Source organism: Triturus cristatus, chromosome 4_1, assembly GCF_964204655.1.
Source record: "Triturus cristatus chromosome 4_1, aTriCri1.1, whole genome shotgun sequence".
NCBI classification, from domain to species: Eukaryota; Metazoa; Chordata; class Amphibia; order Caudata; family Salamandridae; genus Triturus; species Triturus cristatus.
Window position 1 is genome coordinate 910878519 of NC_140585.1, and position 18507 is coordinate 910897025.

An 18507-nucleotide genomic window follows, 5' to 3' on the forward strand; every position below is an offset into this window, starting at 1 on the left:
TATGTTTCAAGGATTCTATCTTAGGAATAACCAGTACCAAAGTAACATTAGAACCTCAGGAAAGAAAAACTACTTTGAGGCAATTAACCTGAAGAGTTGGCACAAGGAACTTATAGCTAGGGCAGAAAATGAACTTTTTCCACCTATAACAATGAAAATGTATGAGGGCGAGCAAAGTCTCTCACTGATGCAAGAGAAATCAAAACTACTTTTGGAGCAATGTCAATCTACTGGGCACGGGACAGCCTAGCAGTTAGTTTTATGGAAAGCTCTTTCTAAGGCTGGGATTGGGTCCTCTGTTACTATGGCATCTTTCTTAAAGCAGCATCCCACTACCTAAAATGAGAAAAACTGCATAGGTGTATGTGAAAAAGTGCCTCTTTTGCATGGTTAGTACCCCACTTTTTACCTGCTTTTGATGTGGTGCACATGGTCCCTGCCATCCAGGACCCCATGCCACTGCTCCTTCACTAAAACAGTCGCCCCTTTAGCAGGCCTCACAGCCCTACGGCAAGGTGCACTATACTCCAGGTGAGGGCATATCTGCATGAGCAGATGTGCACCCACAATATTGGGCAACATGTCCCAATATTGTATGTGCCAGTGGAGCCATAGAGAGTACATGGGCTGGGAACTTGACAACTCGAGTTCCACAACACTATGAAGGCTTTACTAAATTTAGGAATGTTTGGTACCAAACTACTCCTTTCAATAAATCCACACTATTGCCAGTGTGGGATTTAGTGCACCATGTACACAAAGGGCACCTCAGAAGTGCCCCCTGAATCCTTACCAACACTAGTGTGGTCTCTGACCGGCAGTAGGCAGCCAGCCACCACCAGACATGTTTCTGGACCCCTGGGTAGAGAGATCCTGCTCTCTGGGACCAGAAACAATGCACATCCTGGGCAGAGGTGTCATGCCTCCTTCCCCAGGAAGTACCAGTGCTCCAAGAAGGAACCTTCAAAGGCCTGCCGCCTTTTTAATGAGACCCCCAGCCTCTGCTGCTAGCAGCATATGGCAGCCCCTGGTTTTCACTCCCACTGCCCACCTTTGCCAACCCCATGCCTAAGGTGGAGGGTGGGGCGGGGGGGTGATGCACAACTTTCAGTCCCCGCCATCTTGAAGATGGGGGGTGCCTACAATCAGGGCTAGATCTATCCCCCACCAACATAATAGAGGGGGTAGCCACGATGGGGGGGATCCGGTGGAGGGGGATGTGGCTCGGATCCCTTGAGAACCCCCCCCCCCCCCTTTTTTGTAACAGGCTTCCCCCTATGCTCTTGATGCAATTTCTGCTGAGTTCCGCGGGAGGAGGATCCGACAAGTGGCACAGGAGGCTTTGTTATGCACGTAATTATGGAAGACACTGGCGGCATGCTTGGATGGGCGGTTAGGGTGGGGGGAAGGGGCGGGGGGTATTCTGGTTGCAACGTACCATGGTAATGGATCATTCCTGTGGATGGACTACATTACAGCACAGATGTCGTTGGGATGAAAGCTGTACCGTTGTGTTCAGTTTAGTGGACTGGGTACTGCCCTACGCAATGACTTATCTGGAGGGCTGGGTAACGGGCAAGGGGATTGAATGTATTATGGTTTGTAACCCAATAAAAGTCTGTTTAAAAAAAAATATATAAATAGAGGGGGTAGCCACCCCAGGTAAGCTGCCCATTGGCCCTACCTGCTACTCCCTTAAAATAAACCCCCTAAAATATTTAGGGAGCTCTCCCAGACCAGACCCCGAGTTCTGCGACGACCTAATAAGAAAGAAGACAACCTGCAGCAGAAGCCGGAAGACAACAGCTGTCTTGGCCCCAGCCATACCGGCATGTTTCCAGCTTCGACGACCCTGCGACCTGTATTGCAAAAGCGACCTCCAAAACCCCTAGGATGTCTGCTGCCTTCAATAAAGACTCCAATCTCCCGAAGACAGCGGACCTGTCCAGAAGAAGACTTCAAAGACTCCGGATCCAGGCAGATCTGCGTTTCCAGCCCACTCTGCACCCGACCCCACCCCCATCCCAAGTGAGTGGCTCACCTGTGCAGTGAAGTCTCCCCGGCGATTCTGACCTCGTATCCAGAGTTGGCTGATCTCTCCTGCCCTCCACAATGGCACTGTAGTGTGAATCCAGAGGCTCCGTGCAACCAGCTCCGGTAAGCAGACTTCAACGTCCAAAGGCACCTCTGCACTTGATGCCCCTGGGCCTTGGTGAGCGGAACAGGCGGTGCCCCTACAACCCCCTACATCCATACTTCCCTCTGCTGTCGCTGCTCTCCCTCCCGCAACCTCCGGTGCCACGCCTGCAGCCTCTTTACTGTCAAGAAGATCCTCATTGAAAAGCACTGGATGCCCAACGTCGAATTTGTACCTAGCCAGCTCTGTGTCACTGGTGGTGCAAGTTTGGTGCTGCTTTATGGGCCCCCCTGCTTAACCTAACCACCAAAGCTTGGCCCCTGCAACTGATCTACTTACCTGCAAGCAGTGTGGCTCCAGGCACCCCATCTCCATTGGAAAGAATTGGGTTGAACCCAGATGTTGACCTCTGCACCCAGCCGCTCCTGTGCTGCTGGTGGTGCAGTTTTGGTATTTACCTGACACCTGGCTCTTGCCGACTTTTGGCTCCGAAGACTTGATTTGTATTTCGATACTCACCGGTTTAACTGCACTATTTTTTTCCCTATAGGATAACATTGGACAGTTTGAAAAAGTTTTTTAGAGCCGAATTTTGAAAGTGAGTGTCTGAAAAGTTTCAGCGCTCCGTCCATCTTTTCCTTGTGTTTGCTTTGTTCGCCACAAGTTGGCATGGTATGCCCAGACGTGGGTCCCTTGCTCACTTTGCCACTGGATTCAAGTTAGCCTGGCTGATGAAGGGTGTTACCCAGAAACTGGTCCCAGGTTGTTTCTGGTTCAGGGAAGACCTAGCTTGGCAGTTTAGGCTGGACTGTTCCCATGAGGCACAGGGTCAAGACTGGATTGCATGTAGCTGGGTCTGAACTGAGATGGCGAAGTGAGCTAAAGAACGATGATGGATTCAACCCAGATCTGTGACTGGGGGTGAGTGTCCGAAAAGTTTCAGCGCTCCGTCCATCAACTCCTTGTGTTTGCTTTGTTCCCCGTAGGATAACATTGGACAGTTTAAAAAATCGGCACGAAGAAACTTTTTCAAAGTGAAAAGAATTTTCAATTAAAAAGTACTTACCTTATTACGAAGACCTGGGTCTTAAAATAAAGTACAAACTAAGTATAATTTTATAAAATTGGTCTGGATCTCCTTCTTGAGTCGTGTGTCAATTATTGATCATATGTGTGCAATAAATGTCATACACTCCTCTGTGTTAGGCCTAAGGCTGCTTGCCCACACTACCACTAATAGAGCACACTTTGGGTTTTGCAGTGAGCCCTATATACTTTTGGGGAATCCCTGGACTCTGTGTATTATATTACCACCTAGTGGTAAAATCATATACGGAGCCAGCTTCCGACAGTGTCAATACCGCAGGTAATTCAGAGACATTGTGATAGTTAGGCAAGGAAAGCTAACGTCCACTTAGTCTGCAGTTCTTCATGCTGGGTAACTGTACCACAAGCCCCACCGCAAGTGCACAGAAACAACATCAAAGGGAGCAAAAATCTTCTACCAAAAGGGAAAATATAAGGCCTTGGTACAGCTTTGTTTACAAAGGAGGCTCCAAGATACATCTTCACATTCAGGCAGAGCAGTCTGAACATTTAAGGCGTGCTGAAACCATTGAGGGAAAAATTAATAATGCACCTTACTTTCCAAGCCCTCGTTATGTTGTGTAAACTCTAAAGATATTATTTCAGTTACCACCAAAATGATACACTGTCACAGAAGTGAGAAAAGAACGGCGCATAACAGAAAAAACACACAGAAACAATGGAAAGGAGTGAAAGAAGACGCACCCACACTTGCGTACAGATGTCAGTTAAAAGGGAAATCGCAAAACAAGTCCACAGAGAGCACTTCAGAGTAGCAATTCCCTGTTCATTTTTTTTTTTAAACTTGGACATCCAGAAAACCACCATACCAGGCTACGTTGAGTTCTCATTTCTTTGATCTTCAATTTTCGCAGATCTTCCAGGGAGAATTCCACTATCGGCCGCTGCACTCCGATAAAGCAAGAAAAGAAAGCAGATCATTTTCAACTCATAGAAGGCACTAAATTAAAGAGATCCTAGCACAGGCATGTGAAATAGTACACAATATCTTTTTCCACAGAGTAACTGAAATTGCAGAATGCACATAAAACCGCACCGCGTAACGTTATCTACCAGCAGGAACCAGGATACATAAACAGAACTGAGAAAAAATCTAAGCAGAAACGTTGTTTTAAGGGATGCTCAAATAACAAAAGTACTATACAGTCGTAGGAGAGCAGTGATGCTTTATCAAAAATTTTTATTTGGGATAAAACTAGTTTGAGCCTAAAACACAGAAAAGGGTGATGCTAACCACTCTACTTTAACAATGACAATTTGGAAGTTTAAAATCAAAATTAAAATCTTAACATAAACCCAATTAGTAAAAAGGCCTTTACTTGCCCAACATCTAAATGCATACCCCACGTCTCACCTTCTGTGGTCCAAACAACTCTGGGTTGTTATTGACATGTCGAAGAGCTGCCAGGGCATGCTCATGATCATGGAACTCCACAAATGCATAGCCCAGGGACTGCCCTTTGGAATTTCCAGCAACACCTTTAAGATCACGCATCACCCGACACTGAAAGTAATGAGAGATACAGATAGCAGGATTATGAGCCATGCAAGCTAGACTATGGCAAGTTTGCGAGGACTTACCCAGAGCTTGTGAAAAACAGCATACACAAAGACTAACATGAGTATCGGAGTGTTCTGATTTGACACTGGACATGACACACCAGGTCATATGATGCACCTTACCAGCTTGAGAGCCATGGTGGTAAGACACCACTACAAGTAATAATCCCACAAAAGGGAAATCAGTGAGTTGGGTAGGTATTGCCTTCAGTGTTCTTCAATGACTTCTACCAGCCTCAAATCCAGAATACTACATTTTCAGTGTTCCTCATCAATGTGATTACTCACACTGGCTTTGAAACTGAGGGAGGTTTTTAGAAACACAAACTCTCAGCTTCAGCGCAGACCATAAAGGCCCAAGCGGGTGTTTTATGTTTTCATGTGTGTATATGCCATTTCCACCTATTTTAGTTCCTGCATTATTAATTTGCAAATGAATGGACTGATCTCTGAATAGTTGCGGTGTACATCTGAGAGAGCGATTTTAATAAGTGCACAATGAGCCTTGCATTTACACCAGCAATGCAGAATGCTGTTCATCTAGAAACAGATTGTACTCTGTTATCGCTGTAATTAATAAATCACTGTTTGAACTTATGTTGATGAATAGTCTTATCATGAGACCATGGTAATTATGTAAAGTAAGTAGAAATATTTTCCTGTGGAGGTAGAATTAGGCAAGAAAGTAAAAAAAATAGTCGGAAAAATGTGGAAATCCAAAATTGCTATTGGGTGCAAGGAGGCGCGGGTTCGGACAGTGATGGAATACCGTGTAGCCCTTTTATATAATTCTTGTCATATATTGCTTGATTTTAATTTGTCAGACACAAGATTTTAAAATGAACGGTGGACAGATCATGAGTATAGAGAGCTTGAACCTCACTCTTAAAGATGGAGGAATAGCAACTAAAAAAGTCTCCTTCAATGATGTGTTGTAGAACTACCATGAGCATATATTTGAAAAGGATGGTGTGGTCGTTTTGGAACCACCTAGAACCAGCTCCCAAGCAGGATAAGTTTTTGAACAGGAGTGAACATTTTAAGACCTTGTAAGAAAAGTATAATCTATAGGATGGTAAAAAGCAATATAGGGAAAATAAGTTTGTGACAAGCATTGACAGTAGTTGATTGTACCTTTAGGAAAGAATGGCCAAAAGGAGAAAGGAAATAGTAGTTTCTTTTTTCCTTTTCTTCTATTTATGTGCCTTGATTTTGAAAACAAACAGAATCTCTTATACCTAAAGTTGTACAACGACCTCATGGAATGGAGCTTGACCCTTTTCTAGACATTTATACAGCTACAGTACAGACTCAGATGCCTGATCTAAGTACTCAGGAGACAGGTGGTCAAAAGCAGCAATGACATTTTGGTGAAGAATCTTGATGATATGCTGAACTGGGGAACCCGCCTCATTCAGTAGCCACCATGGCTACTGAGGCAGGAGGAATAGGTCTGGAGTCACCACTGGTAGAGCAAGTCAGGTGCAAGAATAGTCCTCTTCGCCCTGTGTTGTTTCAATTTAACAATCACCTATGAGAGGAACAGAACTGGCAAAAAAATACACAGATAGGCTCCGGTTTGTCATCTTGTCATGCGTCACCAACTTACACTCTTTAATGAGAGGGCTGCGTGGAATAATGTAAAGATGAAGAAATGTTTAAGTAGCAACCACAATGAAGAAAAATCTTGTTTGTTACGAACCATCTAAGAGCTCTGTACAATAATTAAAAACATTAAGAACCTTTCTGTTATCAGCAAAAATGAAAGTGATCGAAATGTTAACAGGTAGAGGTGCTAAAAATGTTATGGGATACTAAGAAATAGACTTAGGTTGGGCAGACGAACTACTGTTAGTTATGTGGTAATTTTGAACCCAAAGCTAATGGCAAAATAGATTTTAACCTTTGAAAGAGTCGTAGATATCATTACTCCATGTTTTTCAAAATAGTAAATGGTCTTGGTATGATCGGTCTCAATACAGATGAAGCCAAACAGATTACAATAAAAAGCTAATCAAACTAAAACTGAAACAAAAATAAAACCTGTTCAGTTGTGTTCAAGGATCTTTGCTACATGAAGTGAAAAAAGAAAAAGAATGACTTAAGGGACATGGCTGTGCATTCTGTCGCTGTAAAACACCCGACTTACTCAATGAAGCCGTGTCAAAATTATTGTATAAATCGGGTGATGCCTATTTCACAATTCAACTTTCTTTTTGGGGGGAAAACTAACCTGGGCTTTTTCATTCAAATAGAACTAACATTTTAGTTTAATTACGTCCATTAAATAACTGAAAATGTTGCCTTCAAATGGCATGTTTTGTTTACGAGATAATTTTTTAAAATAAGAATTCCATCTATTGAAATGTGTTCCAGGATATTGCACATGAGGATTACATATTCAAATGTTTATAAATATCAAAGAATAGATGATGCATAAATGAAGATCACTCATCAACCACAGACGACAATTCCGGCGAGTCATTGCTTTTATCTGGAGCTCTGGATTTCATGAACTTATTTTAGAGGAACATTCAGTTGATTGTTAATGTATGGCAGGTGCAGAGTGCTCCAGATAGATTTGTTTTCACATTTTACAGTTACATTAACTTAGTCTACAATGCATAAGTTCTGGAGTGCCTCTTGATGCGAGTCTGCGGACAGGGTCGGTGGGAGTCTGGTGGGAGCTTGAGCTCTATACAGCAAGGTTCTGAGTACCACCTCTCAGAACTGAAAGAAACCCTCAAGATCTTTACTGCTGTCATGGCGCTGGTTTCACCACTGCTTCAAGAGCACTCAAGGTAGGGCCCCTGCTTCATTTCTACTTGAAAGAGAGCACTGTAAAAAGGATAGAGTGAAGCGCTACAGCGTAATAGCATAGTTTTAGAATTGTTAATTAATTCAAACCCCCCTTTTTTTTTTTTTTTTTTTTTTTTTTTTTAAGAACAACGCTAACAGCTCTGTATCTTGCAGCTCTGCTCCCAGATATAATTTTGGATTTTAGGGTTTTAACTTAACATAGCCACAAAAGACAGCGTGGAACATGAGAGACAAGGAACAAAACAAAAGAGACATTTCTGATCAACCACACCACGAGATAAACTTAACACATGCATCCTACCTCCTTAAGCCGCACGTTTTTCCCACCACCTGCTGCTTCCAAAAACAGTGCCCTTAGGCGTTTATCGTCCACCGACTTGGGAATGTTGTGCACACACAGCCTGGTTTTGGAGACAAAGATGTTCTGATCCTTCAGCTTTTGACGCTTCAGGTCTTCAAACTGACGGAGTAAAAAGAAAAGTCTCTCGTGAAAAGGTCACAGCACACTAGAAGGGCACAGAGGCAAAAGGGCAAGAATCCCACCAAGGAAACAGTTCTTCCATGTTATATTCATTATGGTTACAGATTTGCAAGCATACTTCAGAGTAGTAGTATGGAGTATTTCAAATGCTCTGCTATGTAGGCATGGTGCCGGGATTCCAGATCTAGAGAGGGAACTCGGTGGTTGCATTTATCAGATGATGGGTAGATTCATCACCAGCACAAAGCACTGGGAAGAGGTAGGTTTTCTTGAAGAAAGGATTAGACGTCCTGGAGATTTTGTGCAGTGTGCTCCCCAGAAACGTGCAGCAGTGATATTAATGTGCTGTCCTGACAAAAGATCTTTATAAAATTAGGTGGCAGAAAGGGGTCACGATCAGTGTTTGTGAGTGGGAAATTTGCTGAGATGTTTGTTTAAATAATGGGAATTTTCAATTTGACATTTTGCAGACCTAATATACAGTTTTGAATTTCATCTGTCAACTGATAAAGCCCGGCATCTGTTTGGTACAGTTCCTCTCAGGGGGCCCAGACATCCTCCAGTGACATACTAGGACAAATTAATTTTATTTGCATTTAATTTCTTAAGACTTACGCAGAAAAATGTTCAGTTAAGTGCTGGCCCCAGAAAAACCTCAGCAAAGTGACATTTTTATTTTCCAAGGAACAGTGTTCATAAATCAAATAAGTCATAAGGTGCCTAATGAAGATGATTACCAGCATGCAATTTTGGCTGGTTCACATGAGGAGTGTGCCATCAGTGAGGGGCGGGCAATTAGTGAGGAGCCAGAGAAACCTAATCATCTCCTCACACACTACCAATCAGGTTTCATATCTGAATTCAGCACAGAGACACCCTGAAGGTGCCTGGTGATATTTATCACATAATAATCAAGAGTGATTCCTGCCTACTTATATTTATCGACCTTTCCATAACATTTGATGCTGTTGAGCAACACGTGCTTCTAAAAGTGGAGAATGGAGTTACACAACAAGGTTCTGAATTGGTTCTCATTGTATCTTTCCCATAGGAAGCAAATGGTTATGATCAGGACCCAGACCTTATCCATTGCACACAAAAAATGCAGAGCCCTCTCTGAAATCTTAATTAGCACCAACTATAGGAAGCTGGCTCTTTGCACAGTATAACTCTTTTTGGTATACTATATAAAGGGTCCAGGTATCCCCTTATAAGTGGACAGGAGCTTTTTCTAACCATTCCAAGGTGCTCTTCTAGGGGGTAGTGTGGTTGAGCAGCCTTAGACCTATGAGAGGAGTGTTAGACATCTGCAAATAGACACATTAGTCAATACATGGTACACAAGACTAAAGAAAGAGATCCACACCAATTTATAAAAAGAACACACATCTTTATATATATTTAGGCGCCAGAATCAATACAATCAGGTAAGTACGTTGTACAAGAGAAATACTTTTAGGTTTTAAAAGTCGACAGTGCTATTTTTATAGGCGGCAATGTTCTCCTATGGAGGAAAAACAAGTACTGCATACAAGTTCTTTTCAGCAAATTAAGAGACCAATCCTCAGGACTTAAGGGGAGTACAGGGCAAGGTCAAAGCCAGCACTAGCAGGTCACCTCCAGCGGTACTAGGTGCCCGGGTGCAATTGTGAAAAACAGCATTAGGTGCCCAATGTTAGTCTATGGGGATCGGTCTGGGTGAAAAGAGGCTGCAGGCTTGGACTGGGAGACCAGTCGGGCTGAACCAATAGGTGGGCTCAGGTCTTATGATGCTCAGGGACGTAGGAACACATTTGGTCCTCTTCTCCAGGGGCCAGGAGCGACAGGGGAAGAGGTACTTTGAGGCGTTGGGTTTTCGGCATCGGAGACACACGCGGTAGAGCAGGGCTGCACACATGCTCCAGGCGGCGTAGAGAAGTCCACAGCTGGGCAATCCAAGGTGGACTTGGTCTCTGGAGGGCTGGGGGACCACGCTGTCAACATTAGGCCCACTTCAACTCGGACTTGGAGCAACGGGTTCAGTGGTGCTGTCCTGTGTAGGGTTTTTTCTCACAGTTCTCTCTTGGGTGCCTGCAGGATGCAGGGGAACAGCTGTGCTGTTCCACGGGTATTCCTGAGTCTTTGGAGAAGTACTGGCAGTCCTCCCAGGATTTGGAGCAACAGAGCGAGATAACTTTGGTGCAATTGGCAGGAATAGGCGAACAGACCGGCAGGGTTGGCACCAAGTCAGTTGCTTCTTCCTCCGTTCTTGCTCTTGGGTCCTCCTTTTGGTCATCAGGATCTGATTTCCTGGTGGCAGGGGCTCCCCTAATTACTAGATTTAGGGATGTTATGGGAGTGTAGAGTAGTAGGCAATGGACTACTTATCCCTGGGGTCACTATGCCCCCTAGATGACCACTTCATGTGGGAAGTGGACATAACCCTGTCCCAGAATTCCAAAGTTTGCCATCACAAAGATGGCAGACTTCTGATTTTCATATTCTCTTCAGATAGCCCACCTTAGGGGTGGAACTAGCCTGAAGGTGAACACACCTCTCTGACTACTAATTTTCCCACCTCTCCAGGCGCCAACCAAATGGGCCCTGGCGGTGGGTACTTTGAAGCTCCCTGCCTGGGATGGTAATTTGCAGGTTATCGTGTGGGAGGCTGTGTAAACACCCTCTGCCCAAGCAGGCTTTGTTCCTGACCTACTGAGCGCAAAGGCCCTCACCCCTGGGGTTCAGAAACTAGTCTCTGGTGGCAGGCTGGCTAGGACTAGTCAGTCAACACACTCTAATAGTTGTTAGGTTTTCAGGGGGTACGTCTACGGTGCCCTCTGGGTGCATGTATTAATAAATCCATCACTGGATTACATGTGGGTTTATTAATACAAGATGTTTGATAGCAAACATCTCTAGTTTCAGTGAAGCCATCACATAGCTGGGGAACTCGTTTTTGTACAGTGTACAGCACATGTACTTAAAATGGCTTCCCAGGTCACTTGTACTGGCAGTAATTGAACTGGCCGGCACAGGGGTATACCTGCTCATGCAGATATGTCCTCACGTAATATAATGCCCCCTGCCTTAGGGCTGGAAGGCCTTCTGTAGGGGTGACTTACAAATATTACGTGCAGTGTAAGGGGCCATGGCACACGTGTGTGACATGTCATGTTTCACATCTTAGAGCACCCTGACACACAGCCTGCAGTGTCAGTCTGTATGAGTTTTGTGCTGGGTCCCTTAGAATGGCACAAGATATGCTGCAGCTCTTAGGGACCCTCTTTAGTACCCATGCCCTAGGTACCAGAGGTACCACTTACTAGGGACTTACAGAGGTGCTAAAGGCCTGGTCACTTGGGGATCAAATGACCAGTGGCCTTGTTTTGGGGAAAGAACACTGGCACTGAGGACCTGTTTAGCCGGAGCCCAGTGCACTTCAGTCAAAGTTGCATCAAATGCCAGGAAAAACGTGTGTGTGTGTGTGTGTGTGTGTGTGTGGGGGGGGGGGGGGGGGGGACTACTGCAACAAAAACATTTTGCTAAATAGTGAGGGGTTTTGGTGTCACAATACATCAATATGTCGAAAAAACAAAGTTGCAATTAAAGACCTTACACATGCTATCTTCACCCTCACATGCTGGTTAAAAAAATACAGCGGTGGATGTCATACAATACCTGACAAAAATAAATAAATCAATGTAGTCTTCTCAAGCCAAAACTTGGCACTACTCTTCTTAACAAACTCAAATATTACCACACATCTCTCTACCCATCTGTGAAATCCTTCAGCGTCACCATTGTTTACACTTTAATTCCATCCAAAAATCATGCACATTGCCAAATCCGTAAACTATCCTCTACTCACTTTAAAAAATAAGCACCTTTTAACACCCAATCAGTTGAAAATGGCAGCGCATGCACTTATTTCTTACTTGACCTTGGCCTTTGTCATCACAATTCTAGCCAGTGTGTCCTAGACACAGCTCACCGCGCTTAAGGCAGTCTTTCACATCACACTCTACTAATAGCTACAAAGATAAAACTCAATCACCTATCTTCAGTGTTAAAGAACATTGGCTTCCAATCAGGACTAGAATAAAGTTTAAACTCTGTTGACTAACTCACAAGGTTCTGTACTTCTACACCACTCTTAACTGGCATCAGTACTAACTATTTCAGAAAGGCAAAGGAGAGTTGAAGAAAATACACTTTAACTGGAAGCCCCAAATCAGATACGATCTCTAGCAATAAAACAGTACTTCACTGGCCCCACAACAAGCACAATCTTGCTTCTGCTCAGGTCACAGACAGAACATCTTGCCTTCTGTAAGTGCACCTATTCCGACTTCTCAGCTAACCTTGCAAGTATGCCACTGAAATTGTTTTGTTCCTTCCCACAACCCATTAGTTGAATCTGTTATTGTAATCCTCTCAATCCCAGCAACCCAGTACCACTCTTGTAAGCTTCTATTGTTACCTGTAAAGTGCACTAATGCATTTTAAGAATAATATCACTACAGAGAATGAAAAAAAACCAAAAAAAAAGCATTACAAACTGTTTTTCAACCTCATCTCACTAACCCATTCCTAAACCAAATGCCTGGTCTCTAGATCTGCAGTACTGAATATATTCCAACACAGTGAAATGGCTCCTGTGGCACAATGAGAAGAGTGATGTGAGCTCTGCACTTACTCGTGCTCTTTTGTCAAGGTCAGCAGCACTCAGTCCTTCTGCAGCTTTTGTACCAGCACGAATCACTGCAGGTAAGAAACAAAAAAAGGACGAAGAAGGTTAAAAGGATAACATTCAAAATAGGTTTACATATGCCAAAGGCTGCTGACATGGGTCTTATGAACACGATGGAAAGAGAAGACTCCAATTGCACTACTGCTTGTCCCAATTGAGTACAAAACATTCTCTCAAACACACCAACACATCTGTTCACTGTTAATCTTACATTTCTTCATCAAACACACATTGGTCTTCACCATACGTACGAAAGAGAGCAGCAAAACAGTAGGTAGCAAAAGAAGTTTAAAAGGCAAATCCATCAAAACTGTAATTGAATTAAGGATTTCAGGTCAGACAGTGATTTGACAGCGAATTAGTGAGATTCAGGTCAAATAAAATTAACAAGGCTAGGGCTGTCCGACAGCACCCCAATTTACAGCCTTCCTCTATTTGATCCCTGCTCATATTGTACAAAATGCTGTTTGTATTACTGGTTTAATTTCATCAAATTCATCAACTTATTGAAAGTCTTCTACTACATAAATTGAATATGAAAAAAGACTAAGGCTAAGGGACTGCATGGAAAACAAGTAAGTTAAGCCACAATAGCAGACACAGGGGACAAGCAGTCATAAAAATGCTACAAAGTGAAAGTAGATCCCAGAGTGGGGCTGGGGACATTGGATGGCTTTTGGGGGGAAAATGGACAGTGTGGTATAAGCCCTCTACCAGAACTTTTTAATTCTTTCCAAAGGTGCTGAGGTTTCTTGAGTGGGATTGTAGGGCTCCTCCTGCAACTATTTTATGGATTATTAGTAGGTATTGCCAATGATAGATGGGGATTGGGGAGGAAATGTAGCACTGCTGTAAGAGGCAATTTGTCCCTTACAGCAGTGTTGTCAGGGCAAAGTGTTGTAAGCAGCACATTTCTTTAAATCAGGTATATGATAAAGATGCAATGTGTGGAAAGAACAACCAATGTGAAATTTTACAGTATTCACTAAGTCCTCAGACACAATGTGTGGGAAGCGGGCTCTTTATGTGATATATCAAGAATCTAACATACCATGTAAACAGTACAGGGGTTCCCTTATGAGTGGACAAGGGGCATGCTATGCAATCCCAATGTCCTCTATAAGGGGGTAATGTGGTTGAGCAGCCTAAAGCTTAACAAAGAGCAGTGCAAGACATTTGCAAATACACAAAATGATCAATAAAGGACCTACATCACTTAAGGAGGACATCCACAACAATTTATAAAAAATAGCAAGTACCTTTATATAGGCATCAGAGAAAAATCGTTTAGGTTAAGTACGTTTTTAAACATAAATTATTTTCAGATTAAAAAGTGGACACTGCAATTTCTGAGTTCTGCAATGTTATCATATGGAAGAATGAACAAGTTCTGCAAACAGGTACAGTACTTACAGGACTTACAGGACCAATCTCCAGGAGTTCAGGTAAACGGTGGGCAAGGGCCAAGGCGGCACCAACAGTACACAACCAGTGGCACACGGGCGGCCGGGTGTAGGTAGCGAAACAGCGTCAGGAGCCCAATGCGTTTCAATGGGGGGGATCAGTCACTGTAAAAAGAGGCTGCATGCAACCTCTGGCTAGGAAGCCAGCCGGGCTGACCCAGCAAGTGGGCTCAAGCCTTGCGATGCTCAGGGAGGCGGCAGGGAGGACACCGTTGGTCCTCTTCTACAAGGCCAAGGGGCAACGGGTGCAGAAGTGTCCTTAGGCGTCAGGTTTTTCGTTACTGGAGTAGTCGCAGTCGAGGGGGGTCTGTGTGCAGGCGACATCAGGGAGTTCAGGAGGGGTGAAACACCGATGAACTCGAGCTCTGGAGGGCTAAGCAACCTTGTTGGCACAGTTGGCCCACTTCAACTCAGGCTGGAGGTGACAGGTACAGTGGTGGCTTCGGGTGTTGGGTTTTGGCGATTCTAGAGTCCTCAGAGTCTTCTTGTGGAGTTTCTTTAGAACAGGTCCGCTTGTTCACAGGAGGTCTTGAGTCTTTTTCAAAAGCAGGCGGTCCACCCATGTTTCTGGAGTTAACAGCTGCAGAACGAGTCGATTTGGGTGATGCTTTCGACAAAGGGCATAAACAGGCTGGCAGGGTTGGTACCAGTTCAGCTGCTCCTCTTCGCTCTGCTTTCGCGGCTCTTCAGTGTCCTGTCTCTTCTTAGGTCTTCTGTGGGAAGCAAGTATAACCCTGTCCCAGAATTCCTAAGTATGCCATCACAAAGATGGTTACTTTTGAAAAATCGCGGTACCTACCAGACTAGCTAACTTTCCTTTCCAGTTTCTTTGAAGCTTGCCAGCCTAATCAGCAGGTCATCCTGTGGCAGGGGTGTTGCAGCCTCTTCCTGGATATGCTTTTGTTCTGGGCTTCCTGATTAATATGAGGTGTTTGATACCAAACAGCCCTATATTCAGTGAAACCATCATGTAGCTGGGGATCTCGTTTGGGGCAGTGCCCAGCACATGTTTTAAAATGGCTTTTCTGATCACTTGTACTGGAAGTAATAGAACTGATCAGCACTGGGGCATATTTGCTCTTGCAGGTATGCCTTCACATGTAATATTCAGCACCCTGCCTTAGGGCCTGCTGTAGGGGAGACTTACAAATATCACATGCAGTGTTAGGGGACATGGCACACAGGGATGTGTGACATGTCATGTTTGCACTTTTGTCTGCACTAAGGCATGCAGCCTGCGATGGCAGTCTTGCATGTACTTGGTGAGGGGTCCCTTAGAGTGGCACAACTCATGCTGCAGCCCATAGGGATCCTCTTTAGTACCTAAGGCCCTAGGTGCCAGGGTACCATTTACTAGGGACTTACAGAGGGTGTTAAAGGTTTTTCAAATTGGGGGAACAATTGTAAAGTTTTGGGAACATCATGTACTAGGCACAACGTGTGGGGGGCCATGTCAAAAAGGTCCCCAGTGCCAGAGCTCCTTCCCAAACTGTACAACTGTAAAACTGTACAATTGACCCCCCAATTCACAAAATCTTTAGCCCCCCTCTAAAAGTCCCTAATAAATGTTACCCTGGTTCCTAAGGCCTGAGGTACTAAAGAGGGCCCCCTGAAAACCTACCAGTCTCAGGTGTCTTTGCTGACTGGTTTCTGCCAGCCTGCCACCTGAGACGCTGTTCTGACCTCCTAAGCCTGTCCAGAGAGAGGGTGTAACACCCCACCCACAGGATGACCTTCTGATTAGCCTCCTTGAGCCGGCAAGCTTCAAAGCAGCTACCGCCTTTGGAATGAAAATCTGCCTCCCCTCACAGCAGAGGATGCCACCCCACCTATCCAGAGCCCCCTAGGTCCCTGGACAGGCAGCAAGATTAGTTAGTCAGAAAGGCGTGCCACCTCCAGGCCAATACCACCCCTAAGGTGGGCTACAGTGAAGTGGACACGGGTTTTTAGAAGTAGCCGTATTTGGGATGGTATACTTGGGAATTCTAGGACAAGGTTATACCCACTTCCCACAGGAAGTGGTAATATAGGGTGCGTAGTGACACCAAGGGTAGGTAGTCAATTGTCTAATGCCCTACACTCCACTAACGCCCATAAACTCAGTATTTAGGGAGATTTCTGGCACCAGAGAAGCAGATCCTGCCAAACTAAGAGAGAGGACCCCGAAGAGCCGCAAAAGCTGAGAAGCAGTAGCTGACCTGGCACCAACCCTGCCGGGCTGTCTGCATCCCTCATCAAAAAAGGTCCCAAACTCAACTCGTCCTACAGCTGTGACTCCAGAAATCTGGGAAGACTGCCTGCCTTCAAAAAAGACTCCAGATCTCCTGTGAACAGCGGACCTGTTCTAAGAATCTCCAAAAGAGAAGAGACTGAGGCCTCCGGAACCGCCAAAACGCCACACCTGAAGTCACCATTGCACCCTTCGCCTCTGGCCCGAGTTGAAGTGGGCCAATGGTGCCAACAATGTGCCCCAGCCCTCCAGAGCTCAGGTTCATTATGGTTTCACCTCTCTCCGACGTCGCCTGCAGCCTCTGCACGCAGGCCTCCTCAACCGCAACTGCTCCGGTAAGGAAAAACCTGACGCCTAAGGACATTCCCACACCAGTCGCTGCTGGGCCTTGGAGAGGAGGATCAAAGGTGTGTCCCCGTCCCCAAGCATCGCAAGGCCTGAGACAACTTGCTGGTTCAGCCAAACTGGCTTTCTAGCCAGAGCCTGCAGCCTCTTTTTACAGTGACCGATTGTAGGAAAGAAGAATCTGTTTCTTATGCTTACCCCCACTTTTTCCTTGATATGATGCTGTTTTTGACTAGTCTGACTGGGAGCCTGCTAATCAGGACCCCAGTCTATCTACTTCCCCCCTAAAACAGTTTTGTTAGTACCTAGTTACAATTCCAGATTGGATACTGGGGTACTCTTATCAGTCCCTAGTATACGGTACCCATGTACACAGGGCATAGGTATTCCAGAGGTATCTCATGGGCTGAAGCAGGCATTATGCCAACCATGAGAGACCATGCAAAACGAAATTACAGGCTTGCCATTGCAGCCTGTGTAAGTAGGTGCATGCACCAGTTACTAAAGCTATAGGTTTACTATATCTAAGGGTCACTGCACTTAAAAAGTCCCCCCTATAGCAGGCCTTTACAATCCTGAAGGCAGGGGGCTTAGTTCTAAGTGAGAGGGTGCCCCTGCATGAGCAGAACATCTCTGCAGCCTACGGAGTCCATTCTCCCGGGTGGTCAGTGAAGCAGCCATATACTATATAGAGGGGCACCGTGTAATTACACGAGGACCATCTAAAAACTGGGTGCAACGAAACCTATCATATTTGGTATCAAACATGTTGGAATCATGATCCCAAGCACTGGAAGAACCCTCCATTAGGCTCTCCGTGTTCTCAGTACCAGCCTTCTTGACCAGGACAGCACAAAATGGTTGCTGCCGACACATTTCTGCCCTCCTGCTGCTGAGCCAAGCTAGAGCAGAGGAAGGTGGAACAATAGGCATCCTGTCACAGGGAGATGTGACCACCTCCCAGACAGGATCTAGTGTATTAGGGCTGGGTAGGTGCGCTTGCCCACGCCAGAAAGGCTGCATGAGGGGCATTTTTGGTGTCCCTGTGCATAGTCCAGTTTAAACCAGTCCTGGGAGCCGTTGGCTTCCGCTCTGGCGTGACAATGGACATGGGATTAACTCCCCCTTGTCCAGACCCTCAACTGTGCGGGTCCCCTGAATCATCTCAACCCTTTCCCTAGAGTACTTAAGGTCTTAACTGGGTGTAGGTCCCTATATCCGTCGTGTGATAAAATTTAATTCCAATACCACTTCAACTTCGACCGTCTGGACACTCTAGACTTCGCTGGACTTCGTGAGGGCCAGAATTAGTCTCCCTGCTGGTCTGCTGCATCTTCTGTGTCTGTGCTTCGTACAGAAACCCTCCAAGGCCTGTGAAGCATCAAAGACACTTGAAGAAATCTCCCATGAAGTGAATGAGTCACTTCCCTGCATTCGCAGGCACCTCAACACTACTGACCGGTCTGCTGATCCCGAGCTCCTGCGGACTCCGAAGGGTTCAGCAACACAGGTGGTTTTCTACGTGCCTCGATGCCCGAGCTGTCCTCTCACCAAGTTTGAGGCCTGCATCCATCGTGGGGGTTGTAATAACTGAACCCCTGTGCACTGCATACTTTTGCAAGAGCAAAGGCTTGT

At 45.2% G+C, this 18507-nt stretch overlaps 1 protein-coding gene across 2 annotated transcripts in view; it reads right to left on the reverse strand.

Moving 5' to 3' along the window:
- Positions 1-18507, reverse strand: part of RBM28 (RNA binding motif protein 28) — an 88153-nt gene that overhangs the window by 18084 nt on the left and 51562 nt on the right. For both annotated transcript variants that reach the window (XM_085653691.1, XM_085653690.1), the window contains exons 13-16: positions 12781-12845; positions 7926-8084; positions 4599-4748; positions 4054-4128 (exon numbers count right to left, since the gene is read on the reverse strand). In XM_085653691.1, coding sequence (XP_085509817.1) covers positions 4054-4128; positions 4599-4748; positions 7926-8084; positions 12781-12845 — 449 coding nt within the window. The remainder of the gene's footprint in view (positions 1-4053; positions 4129-4598; positions 4749-7925; positions 8085-12780; positions 12846-18507) is intronic.